At 29.7% G+C, this 12,455-nt stretch overlaps 2 protein-coding genes across 3 annotated transcripts; both read left to right on the forward strand.

Annotated features, from left to right (window-relative positions):
* The first annotated feature begins 318 nt into the window (after window positions 1-318).
* LOC106785110 (peptide transporter family 1) lies at window positions 319-5,611 on the forward strand. Its single transcript, XM_014745287.1, has 9 exons — window positions 319-706; window positions 1,784-1,862; window positions 1,978-2,206; window positions 2,550-2,824; window positions 2,978-3,060; window positions 3,514-3,927; window positions 4,054-4,279; window positions 4,376-4,992; window positions 5,103-5,611. The coding sequence occupies exons 1-9, from the start codon at window positions 692-694 to the stop codon at window positions 5,271-5,273; spliced, it is 2,109 nt and encodes a 702-aa protein (XP_014600773.1). The 5' UTR covers window positions 319-691; the 3' UTR covers window positions 5,274-5,611.
* A 1,294-nt stretch (window positions 5,612-6,905) lies between these two features.
* LOC106785115 (protein prune homolog) lies at window positions 6,906-12,360 on the forward strand. Of its 2 annotated transcripts, none has more exons than XM_014745296.1 (6): window positions 6,906-7,179; window positions 7,533-7,774; window positions 8,587-8,855; window positions 10,046-10,287; window positions 10,843-10,983; window positions 11,656-12,360. In XM_014745296.1, exons 1-6 carry the CDS (start codon window positions 7,144-7,146, stop codon window positions 11,827-11,829), a joined length of 1,104 nt encoding a protein of 367 aa, XP_014600782.1. In that variant the 5' UTR covers window positions 6,906-7,143; the 3' UTR covers window positions 11,830-12,360. The 2 variants fall into 2 exon arrangements, with proteins under 2 accessions (XP_014600782.1, XP_014600781.1); XM_014745295.1 differs by having other exon boundaries at window positions 6,909-7,179; window positions 10,825-10,983.
* Window positions 12,361-12,455: the final 95 nt, after the last annotated feature.

Below are 12,455 nucleotides of genomic sequence, written 5' to 3' on the forward strand. Positions count from 1 at the left end.
ATATATAATTTTCAATATAAAACGATAGAAAAAAAGATAAAGAAAAAGTAACGCGAACAAAATGGAAAAAGAAAAATAAAAACAAAAAAGAAATAAAAATAAAGGAAAAGAAAATTGATTTAGAAAAATAAAATTAGAGTACCTGTAGTAAAATATATTTTAAACGTAGAACGGCAAAGGATTTTCAAATCACCATCTATTGGTTGTTCCCCGACGAGTTTTTTTTTTTTTTTATCTTTTAGAAAGGAAAAGAGACACGAAGGCGAACGTTTGTCCATCGATCCAGTTTGTTGCTTTCATTCTGTTCTCAGACGTAAAAGAAATAAGACGAATGAATATTATCGTCTTAAGAAGATTGTAACGCTCGTGCGCTAGATCGTTTGCGATCTATCAAAAAAAAAAAAAAAAAAGAAAAAGGAAGTGGCTCATTAATAGTTGGTGTAGTAATAATAGTAGTAGTATTAATAATAAAAATAGTAATATCGTGATTAAAATATGCACAACGATAAGACTCGAATGTAAAAGTGTACAAGCTGTTGAATTCACATGACTTGACGTCTATTTTTTGTGTGCATTATCGTTAATGTGTATGCGTGCTCTTTATATGTGTATTGTTATGTCAAAGTATATTACGATTTGTCAATATACTCTTTTCAATTTACTTATCAAGATAAATATAAATCGGTAATAGATGAATACGAAAGAGGTATGACAATCAAGATTTTGTATAATCGTTTAACTCGCGTGTTTTACTTATTATATATGTTTATTTCAAATATTTTCCTTTCGATCATATGAATCTGACATATTATCTATAAGTTTTCAATGGGAAAACATATAAAACATATATGTTCGTTAGATTATTGCGAGATCATGTACATAATATGTCGTCATGATCGTTTTATTGAACAACTTTTGCAATTTAACTCTTTCACCTTTTCTTTTCTTTTTCATTTATTTCTTTTCAAAAATTATGCGTCGATATTAAATTCATTGAAATTATCGATCATCGTTACGCTATAACCAACAAGGAAACAATGTGTAATAAAGTTATAAAATATATCTACAAAAAGAATAAGAAAACGTGTCCTTGTAACGTTTAAAAATAACATTTCGTCATTAGTTTAACTATTATTTCTTTCTTTTTCTTTTTCTTCATTTTATTATTTGCTAATGGAATTTTACATACGTCATATAAACGTACGAGATATAATCTAGCTGAAATAAATTAATTATGATTTACGACATGAAAATTACGACAAAATTTCATTTATTTTTATATATGGATAACGTAAAAAAAACCTTCCTAATTATAATAAAAGTAGTTTTTCTTGTGCATATTGTAATTAAGGTTAAAGATAAAACTATTTTTTTAGAATGAATATATAAATAACGTGACGAGATAAGCGCATAGTCATTATTTACGAAATTTACGTTATTATATATCGTGCGAATCAATGAATTACGCATGATCACGTTGTTTTTTTTCTTTACTGTATATGTCTACGATTACTCATGATATTACGAAATTAACGAGGTTAATTACCGGCGAATAGTTACACAATCAATAAGCTTGAAGCGCGAGCATTTAAACATAAACGATGATCATTAACTGTAATTTGTAGAAGATCTACGATACATATGCTATAATGCAAGTAACTTCTCTGTTATGAGTTAAAATAAAATGTTAATTTAACGAATCGCGTCGAGAAAATAACGTGTTTTTTTCTTTTATTTTTTAAACATTTTAAATAATCTTTACGTTTTCTTAACATTATTGCAGAAACTTAAATATCCAAAGTCCGTATTTTTCATCGTCAGCAATGAATTCTGCGAGAGATTTTCTTTTTACGGAATGCGTAGTAAGTTTCATATATTATTTCTTATGATTTACTTTTATTTTATTTTATTATTTTTGTTTTGTTTTGTTTATGTACGTATAATATATATGCATACTTAATTCGATTTTAATTTCAGCGGTCCTGACGTTATATCTTGGAAATACTTTGAATTACGATGATAGGACTTCGACCGTTATCTACCATGTCTTCACCATGTTCGTTTATTTTTTTCCTATATTCGGAGCCATACTAGCTGATTCCTTATTAGGGAAATTCCGTACAATATTCTATGTTAGTATAATCTATGCTGTGGGACAATTTTTATTATCCTTGAGCGCCGTACCGTCGATAGGAATACCAGCAAGGTTAATATATTTGCAACATGCATTATTTCATGATTTTTACGGTGACTCGAGAAGAAAAAAAACAAAATTATTTTAAATCGTACATTCTCTAAAAATATTTTTCGCGTATATATTTCGAGAATCGATAGGGAGAACAAAAATTATTATTATTTGTTAACAAAACGTCGTTTATCAAACATTTTTTTCGATCCGTTACGAATTTATGTTTAAAAAACATAAATAAATCGATTTGAAAGAATTGTATATATTTAATAAATAATTCTTTTTTTTTTTTTTACTTTCTTCCAGTCACCGTAACATCTCTCTAATCATTATTATTTATCTTATTATTTTTAAATTACAGGGAAATTGCATTACTGGGTTTGTTTCTAATAGCCCTTGGTTCAGGTGGTATAAAACCTTGTGTAGCAGCATTTGGTGGAGATCAATTTATATTACCGCAACAGCAACAACAACTTTCCAATTTCTTTTCCGTATTTTATTTCTCAATAAATTCGGGCTCATTGATATCTAGTTTTCTTACACCGATATTACGAAGCAACGTGACATGCTTCGGCGATAAAACATGTTACTCTTTATCTTTTCTAGTACCAGCAGTATTGATGTCTATATCGATCGGTAATAAATTATATATAAATTAAAACAAAAATATAATTATATATATATAAATAAGAATAAAAAGAAGAAGAAAAAAACAAATGAAAAAGAAAAATAATAAAAATAATAGAAGAAGTAAAAAAAATCTTTAAAACACAAATTTTTGTCTTACAGTGATATTCGCAATTGGTAAACCATTATACAAAATAGTTGATCTCCAAAGCAATGTCGTTGTCGACGTTTCCAAATGCATCTGCGTAAGTTAAATAAATAATTTATTTTTTTCGCGACACAAAAATAACGAACATTACGAAATTAAGTAAAAACAAGGGGGATAATAATATCTAATGGTAATAATAATAAGTATTAATATATATATATATAAATTTTTAATGATAAAATTTAACAGGGAACTTGGACATGAAAGAAGTAGAACTTAGTTCAGCGTTTTTTGTAAAGATTAAAACTGTAAAGATTAAGTTGCTGAAGAAGTCCCAATAAAGGGACGAAACGTCCAACTAAATCAAACTAAGTTCTACTTCTTTCATGTCCAAGTTCCCTGTTTATCATTAAAAATTGTAATTTTTGGACGAGAGAAATACTAAATATATATATAAACTTTTTATCTTACTCGCGTATCATATAACTTTCGTGTTTAGCAAAATTTATTGATAAATCTTGTTTTAAATAAAAAAACAACAACATTTTAGTACGCTATTAAAAAGAAGATACAATCGAAGAAGAAAATGGACCATTGGCTCGATCATGCAGCAGACAAATATGGTCAACAATTAGTCGATGATATCAAAGATTCCTTAAAAGTATTAAAGATGTTTCTACCTTTGCCAATATTTTGGGCACTTTTCGATCAACAAGGATCGAGATGGACGATCCAAGCATCGAGAATGGATGGTGAAATCGGTAATTTCGTTATACAACCAGATCAGATGCAAGTATTTAATCCATTATTGATTGTGATTTTCATTCCCATCTTCGAGATTTGCATTTACCCAGTATTTTCCAAAATTCGTTTACTTAATACGCCATTAAAGAAACTTACAATCGGTGGTTTATTGGCTTCACTATCCTTCGTTATATCTGCTGTTGTTGAATTACAACTTGAGGCAAGTAATTATATATAAATAACTTTCATTTTTTTCTTCTTTTTTTTTTTTCAATAACTATTACTACTACTATCACACAATTTTATTGATATTTTTTATTTGATATAAATTTATTTGATATTTTAGAAAACGTATCCAATATTACCTACAGAAGGTGTGGCCCAAGTAAGAATTTTCAATACCATGAATTGTAAAATACCGATAACAATCAACGATCAAAATTACGATATTGATGGTCTAGATTATTGGAAAGATATAAACATCGATACTACTAATGGCGATGCTTATTTAGAATACTCCTTAAATATGACAAAATGCATTGAGGCTAATTTCATGAATAATATGAAAAATGGTAACAATCAGTGCACCTGTTTAATTAAAAATTTATGTTAAAAAAGAAAAAGAAAAAGAAAAAGAAAAGTAATAAAGAATTTTTATTTCACTATAGAAATTATAATGGAAGGTTATCTCACTATACCAAATGCTGAAGCAAAATCGTTTGCTATTACACCTAATGGAATCCAAAATGGCTTCAGCGATGGAGTTGAAAAACCAAAAAAGGGTCTTCCTACGGTTCACAGTCTTATTTATTTATCTCCAGAATCAATGAAAAAATACAATTCTAGCTTGAACTTTTATACAGAATCGAAGCTCACCGAAGTTATTAAATTAAATAACACAATTTTCAAAGAAACGTCATTGCATGAAATCAAGCCAGATAAATATGATATATATTTAAATAAAAAGAAATTATTATCAAATAAGGATTTAAAATTAGGTGGAGTATATACTATCGTTGGTTACGACATACCAGAAATACAAAAAACGGAAATATCTATTATTACTATAACACCTCCTAATTCCATGCACTTGATGTGGATGTTACCACAATACATTGTTATAACCATGGCAGAAGTATTATTTTCAATAACTGGATTAGAATTTGCATTTACACAATCACCTCCCAGCATGAAATCTTTAATGCAATCTTCTTGGTTACTTACAGTAGCTTTCGGCAATCTTATTGTCGTTATTATTGCAGAGGTTAAATTCTTCAGTAGGCAGGTGAGCTATCTAGATACATGGTTACAACGATATGTACTATTTTTAATTTATAAATATGTCTATTGTTATTATTTATTTTCTTTTTTAAACGAGAAATTTATGTTTTGCAGGTTTACGAATTCTTCCTATTCGCAGGTTTGATGCTTGTGTTCATGATATTATTTAGCATAATGACATTGTTTTATAAATATACGAATGTACCTGAAACAGATGGAGAAGAAATCGTATTGGAAGAAAAAAATGGAACGATTAATCAAGCGTATAAAGATGACGAACAATGAAACATACAAAAAATAAATTTTTAAAATAATGAAACTTATACTCGTCTTCAACTTTTATGTTGAATGATAAAACATATCAAGATGTATATAAGTATATGTATATAAGTATATGTATATATACTATAAGTATATATGTCGTTACATGATGTTTTTGTTAGAAAGACCGTTGTGTTACATGTTGCATCAACAATGGCGACGATTACAATCGTATCTTTACATATAATCGTATATATTACGTATAACGTAATTTTTTGACAAACAATGTGTAGGAAAATTCTTTTCCCAAGAGGAATAGGAAAAATTAGAAAGAAAGTGAATATATGAAAATTATTGAAAAATCGGTCCTTACACGTACATTGGAATTAATCCTATCCTAAGATAAAATAAAATGTAAATTAAGTTCCAACGACATTTTTTTTTTTTTTTATTAAATTCTAGCACCTATGAAAATATAAGAGATATTAAGAAACATTATAAAATAATTAGTTTCTACGAATGAAATGATGAATGTGAAATGAAGAATAAAAAGAGAAACGTGTGTGTAATACGAAATTAAAAACTGATATGATATTGAAGTGGGAATTCCGAATGGGATTGTGCTCTATCATAATTAAGAAGTATTTTCTGTCTTTTAAATCATATATCACGAAAAATAAAATTCTTCAAATAATCGAATAATTTTTTGTTTTCTAAATTTACATGCTAATGGGGATATATACCAATTGCTGTAATCAACTGTCAAAGCTAATGATTGTTGCATAAATGAGTGAAGCAAAAATACAAGTATACACCAGTATATATAAAACGCATTTCTGAAGGCACACACGTATTTAGACACTAAAAATTAAATATAATTATTTTAAATTTTTTTACAATATAACTATACTATATATAACTATCAAAGAATATTGTATTCTTTGATAGTATTGTACCGTCATCGCGTTAAATACATACTATCGTCCAATGGTGGTCCCAGTGGTAACAAAAATAATGCTGAGTAGATAAAAAAGGGGACTTGTGAGTTTCTATATACTTCACTACAAAAAAGTAGGCATAGAATCGCAACAGCAGAAAAAAATGAAAAAATGAAAATATTTACCTATTGTTTATACATTATTAACTATTAACTTATTTCTTTTCACTATCTTTTAGGTTGTTACTTTGGAAATCAACTTTAAATATATCCCCTGTAGGTATGCAACTTTACTTTCATTTTTTTCCAAGTGTGCTTGCGCCTCCTTGAATTTGTGGTTGCGCATGCGTATAACATATCTCCCACTCAGACGTCGCCATTTCATAATTATTCAAAGTGTAATTATTATTTTCAACTAATTAACGATAAATAAAAAATATTTGACAAAATAAAGTTGAGCAAATAGTGTGAAATTCAAAGCATTTATTCATTTTTTTCTGCTGTTAAGGTTTCTTGCCAGCGTTTCTACGGTTAGATTCTTTGATTACCTTGCCGGTAATGTAGGGTACAACCTGTAATAAATGATTAAAATAGAAAAAGCAGAGAATTAAAAACTTAAAAAGTAATACTTTAATTTTTAGAAATGACATATGTTATTTGAATTTATAGAATGCATACGAACTGTTTCATTTCTCTATTTTATTATAAAATTGCTAGCACAATCAAACATATATACATATAAGACTAATCGTGTCTCGTCAGGTTATGTTCACTTTCACGTGTTATATACCAATTTGTGGCCTTGTAATTAACGTTACGTGCAACTACGTATTTATGATTGGTTTCCTATTAGTCATTTTTATTTAAGAAAATCGTGTTTTTTAATTCAAAAATTTGCAGAAAATATCTATTATCTATTTTTCATAACTTTCAAGCGGTGTGAAATAACGTGAAATTATGGAGACATTTCTTACAGCATCGAAATCGGCTTTAGTAAGTAATATTACCTTTTTCAAAGATATCTCATATATTCAACGGTTTTGTTTTTTTTATTTTACGAATCGTTCATTATTATTAATCCTTGCAATACGTGTGCAACGTCAATGTTTTGTCAAGTCGGAGCTGACCTCTGGTGGCATAAATAGGGAATAACTTTCGATTATCGATTCTATTTAATTCGAGAATAAATTTCAAATTATTTATAGAGGAACATATATTAATTATTACAAAATATAATAAGAAATAATTATTTCAATGTACTATTATGTATATACATATATATATATACAATACTTTATTACGATACATACATTATTATTTAATATCGATATAATAATCTCTTTTAGACAAAATTATTTGAATATTCTACGATTCGTATCGTTCTTGGAAATCAATCTTGCGACTTGGATTCGGCAGTTTGTGCTTTAGCACAAGGATTTTGTGAATATTTAAATGAAAAGAAAAAAAACAAAGAAAATGTTGCAGTAATACCGATATTAAACGTTACCAAAAAAGAGTTTCGAATTAAGACCGAAGTCATTTATTATTTCCGCCAGCATGGAATTTCATACGAACTTCTAACATTTAGGTATGTACAAATATATATATATATATATTTATAAATTTTTTTTCCCACATTATACATTTTTTCCCAATTGTCAGAAACTTTATTTTATTTTTTAATTTACATCTACAAGCTAAGACAAATACTTGTCTCTCGTAAATACAATTCTTGTTTATATATTATACATATATAAAGCTAAGAGATTTAAATTCAAAAGTTCATGAATAGAGAAAGAAATAAGCTCACTATCATTTTAATCTATTAAAGAAATTTATACATAAATATATATATCGTAAAAGTTACAACAACCATTAATTCTTACGTTGTATTTTTGATGAGTGGACAGTTACTCTTTCGCAAATATAAGTACATTTTACTTTGTTGAAAGTGGACCTACAGTATCATGACAATAAACGATCTGAATAAACATGAAATGAGAAATAAATGAGATGCCAAGAAAACTCGACAAATACTCGTTCTTACAAATATCTATCACGTTGCATTTGATAAAAGATATTTAAATCGTCAGTTGTTTTCATCTTCCAAATCAGTAGTCTCAAACTCATATATGAATACGAACCATCACCAAATTTAATTTAACATAATACGAACCTCTATAAATTACAAAAAGACAAAGAAAAGAAATTGTTTCTGAAAACAGAAACATTTTAATAATTCAAAAGAAAAAGAAACAAATCTTTTATCTAACATATCTTGACACGTTTCAAGTCGGGGAACGAAAATCGGGTGCTACGACATCACTATTAGATAGATGTTAGAAAATTTGTCTCTTGAATAATATCTGATCGGTTCTATTTATATATATATATATATAGGGATGAAATAGATCCGAATATTTTAAAAGGATATGGCAATAAAATAGAAGTCGTACTCGTGGATCATCACGTCCTGGGGAATGACGATATGACGTTGGTCAACTCGGTCGTTGAGATTATCGATCACCATCCTCAGGACGCATCTTGGCCCTGGCACGGGAAAACGATTCACTTAGACCTGGTCGGCAGCTGCGCCACTCTAGTCGCGCACAACCTTCTCATCAAACATCCCGAATCCGTCGACGCGTGGCTGGCAAACTTCTTACGAGGCAAGTTTTTCCTCCTTCCATCGTATACCTTCAAAAGCCTAGCCTCCCTTTACCTTCCTTACATTTCTCCTCTTCCTCCTCGTCCTCCTTAACGTCCTTCAGCTCCTTCTTTACTTCCTCTACTCGTCCATTTTCCTTGAAAATCGACAATCCTGAGGGACTCGAAAGTCTTCCGGGTGGATCGAACGAAAAATTATTGATGCTTCTATCGAACGTTCTTTCTTTTTCTTCTCCCTCTTCTTGTGCCTTCTTCAATTTTTCTTTTCTTTTTTTTTATATCCTTCTTTCCTTATTATATTCTTTGGTTTTTTTTTGTTGTTGTTGTTTTTTTTTACTTCTATTTACTTATTTTTGACCATTCATTTATATTATGCAGAATACAAAGTAGTCAAAGTAAATATATATATATATAAATATAGAATATTTTTCGTTCGATAGACATATTTAAATTATTTGTCAGTATTTTAAAACAAATAGACAAATATTCATAATAGGGTGGCAGAATGACGTCGGGGTTAACACGTAATACAGAATTCACGCGATAATGTTATTTTATTACAAATATTTATAATTTTCTAGATTTATTGGTGTAATATTGATTGCTTTTAGTATTATAATATTATTTTATTATAAATTTTGATTTTTTAATTTATAATTACTAAAACCACCACCACCCCCCGCGCCCCCCAATTAAATAGTATCCTTTTTCTTTTTATATTTTAATTTCTTTGTTTATCTTTTTTGTTAAACGTTGAATTATATCATTATTTGAAAGGGAAAGAACGTTGAACAAGTGGACGCGAACTGGAAAGGAATACAGAATTTCACAAGTTACATATTTTATAAAGCCATTAGGGAGAACCTACCTGCTTTCTCTCGTTTTCCCGCTAATGCCGAAGGATTAAACATGCGGACTTGCCTCGTTCAAGTACAACGAACGCCACTCTGAAATACTACTACTAATACTAATACTACTACTATATACTACTACAATAGTAAAATAGTAACGCTTTGTTAGAAAATCTGTATAAAGATAACAAAGAATTCGGATATCCTTTTTCTAATATTCTTAAAGATAAAATATATTACAATAAGATCTAACGAGAGAGATGATATAGACGATATTAATTATATAATATGAATTATATACCGAAAAAAATGTTAATATCACATTTTTACGTTTCGATTAGGCCCTATATTATTGGATACTTGCAAGTTCTCGAAAGAAGCAAACCGAACTACATCACTTGATCGCGAAATTATGGAAACTCTCGAGAGAATCTCGTCCCTTGGTTCTGATAGAGATCAAATTTATCAGGGAATACTAACGGCAAAAACGGACATCAGTGAATTAACACCCGATGATCTCGTACTCCGTGATTTGAAGTTTGAAAGTAACGTACCGTTTATTGGTTTGCCGATATTAATTAAGGTAAGTGTCAAAACAAAAAGGAGGTATAAAATAAAGTACTAAAAATACATTTTTATATACACATTTTATATTTATAAAAAAAAGAAAGAATACAAAAAAAAAGAAATTAAAAACCAAAAAAATAACAATAGACAAATGTCGGGATAGAATGTTATTGACAAATAGGTAAAGTTGATACCGCCCCGTCCCCCGTCACTAAGTTTGAACTTAAAATTACTTTGGAAGAAATAAGCAAAATATTTGAGTAGGATCGAAACACTCGTCGTCTTTAAACCTCCCCCATCCCTATTCAAGATAGGAAAGTTTGATTTACATCGTTTAGTTGGAAAGTTTGGAATGGGGTTCGTTAAGATCGGCACTCGCGAACAAGCCCGATGCGTAATCCATCGAGAGAGGGTGCGAGACCAAAATCGATGTCACCCCTCTTATTTTCGAACGAACGAACGAACGAAACTCTCTTGCCCGTTGAATGCCAATGGGGATGAACGAATTCCAGATTTTCCACACTTATGTACGAAATACTTTGCCTATTACCAGGATTTCCTCACTTTGGAGGGTGCAATAGGAGCTGTCGAGAAGTTCACGGAAAGTAGAAAGTGTATGGTAGCTATCCTTATGGGAATCGCCTTGAAAAACGACCACGTGACCAGGGACATCGCGGTCTTTTCGTTATTGACCAATGGTCTGGAAAATAAAGTAAGTAGTATCGTTTCTCTCTTTTCGTACCTTTTCGTACCTTCGTCCCTTCTCCTTCTCAAGTTTCTCTCACTCCCTTTATCTTCTTTTTTTTTTTTCTTTTTTTTTGGATCTTCTTCCTCGACGTGCTCCGTCGAACTTCGTTTTCCATTTCCATCCATTTCCTTTTGATTTTTCGCATCGGTCTAATCCAATCTACCCTCTTTTTTCTACGTATCGTCTTCAAACGGCCAACTAAACCCGTTATTACTTCCTTTTTTTCTTCTTTTTTTTTGTGGATTTACCGATGCTCGAATATCAGTTATCCGAGAATACGAAAGATTTCGATGTAAATACTTTTTCACTTTTATCCGAATATTCCGATTTTTCAAAGCATCTAGCTAAACTTGAGAGAGAATCGAGGATACAAGTATCGAATATTTCAAGGAACTAGATTACGATGCTAATGTTTATAAAAAGGAAATAGTATTCTCTGAGAAATATATTCTTCACGTTACTGCATTATCTTCTTCTTCTTCTTCTTCTTCTTCTTTTACATATTCCATTTTACTTTTCTTTTCTTTCTTTCTTTCTTTCTTTATTTATTTATTTATCTACTTATATCTCACATTTACATACAAAATCACTATCTTTCTAAAAGACAATTTTTCTTTTTTTTTTATTATAACTCAGATAATCAACGCGTTGCTCGAATCATCTGAACCGCCGTTAGAACTAACATTGGAAAAACGGATCGAAGAAGAAAAGTATAATCTGTTTTATTATAAACAAGGAAACGTTTGCGCATCACGAAAACAAATATTACCGATAGTAAGGGAAACATTATCAAAGGATCGGGATTATTAATGGAAGGAAATGTATTATATATATATATATGTATGGTTAAAATAGGTAAAATATCTCAACTTGGATATTTATCACGCATTCATCTGTAATTGTAGCCGTCATAGCACGCACAGAGGAAAAAAGAAGTGACTAATTACTGGCGTAAAAGGGTCCACCTGCGTTTCACCCTTCGCGTCCCTTTCTATTTCTCTTTCCCCCTCGTTTTTCCTCCCTTTCCGCTTTTTCACCTTTGTTTCTTGCTCTTCCTCTCCCTATTTTCCCTCTCTCCCTCTCTATCTCTCTCTCCCCCTCTCTCTCCCTCTCTCTCTCTCACTCCAGGTTCAATCGATCGTCCTGACATAAACGTCCATTATTTGATCGGTGGTTTTAACCGAAAGGCGAACGTGGAACGATAAACGTTAACCACACTGCCTACGCCATTTCCGTATTTCTTTTGATCATCTTCGTATCATAGAATTATGTCTTTATCATTCACATCGTATAATATTTGAAATATTATAATTATGATTTATCAAAATAATAATTTTAATAATCGTCATCATCATTATAATAATAATAATAATAAAAATAATAATAATAAAAATGAAAAAGTGAAACTTTTTAACGAGCGATTTTTAGAGAAACCA

The sequence above is a fragment of the Polistes canadensis genome, unplaced genomic scaffold (assembly GCF_001313835.1).
Source record: "Polistes canadensis isolate GaletaPanama2010 unplaced genomic scaffold, ASM131383v1 scaffold_45, whole genome shotgun sequence".
Classification (NCBI taxonomy): Eukaryota; Metazoa; Arthropoda; class Insecta; order Hymenoptera; family Vespidae; genus Polistes; species Polistes canadensis.

Coding starts and splice junctions, on each gene's coding strand:
- LOC106785115 (XM_014745295.1), top strand. CDS start 7,144: ATGGAGACATTTCTTACAGCATCGAAATCGGCTTTA. Junction 7,180..7,532: donor CAGCATCGAAATCGGCTTTA/GTAAGTAATATT, acceptor AATCTCTTTTAG/ACAAAATTATTTGAATATTC. Junction 7,775..8,586: donor TACGAACTTCTAACATTTAG/GTATGTACAAAT, acceptor ATATATATATAG/GGATGAAATAGATCCGAATA.
- LOC106785110 (XM_014745287.1), top strand. Junction 1,863..1,977: donor TTCTTTTTACGGAATGCGTA/GTAAGTTTCATA, acceptor TTTTAATTTCAG/CGGTCCTGACGTTATATCTT. Junction 2,825..2,977: donor ATTGATGTCTATATCGATCG/GTAATAAATTAT, acceptor TTTGTCTTACAG/TGATATTCGCAATTGGTAAA.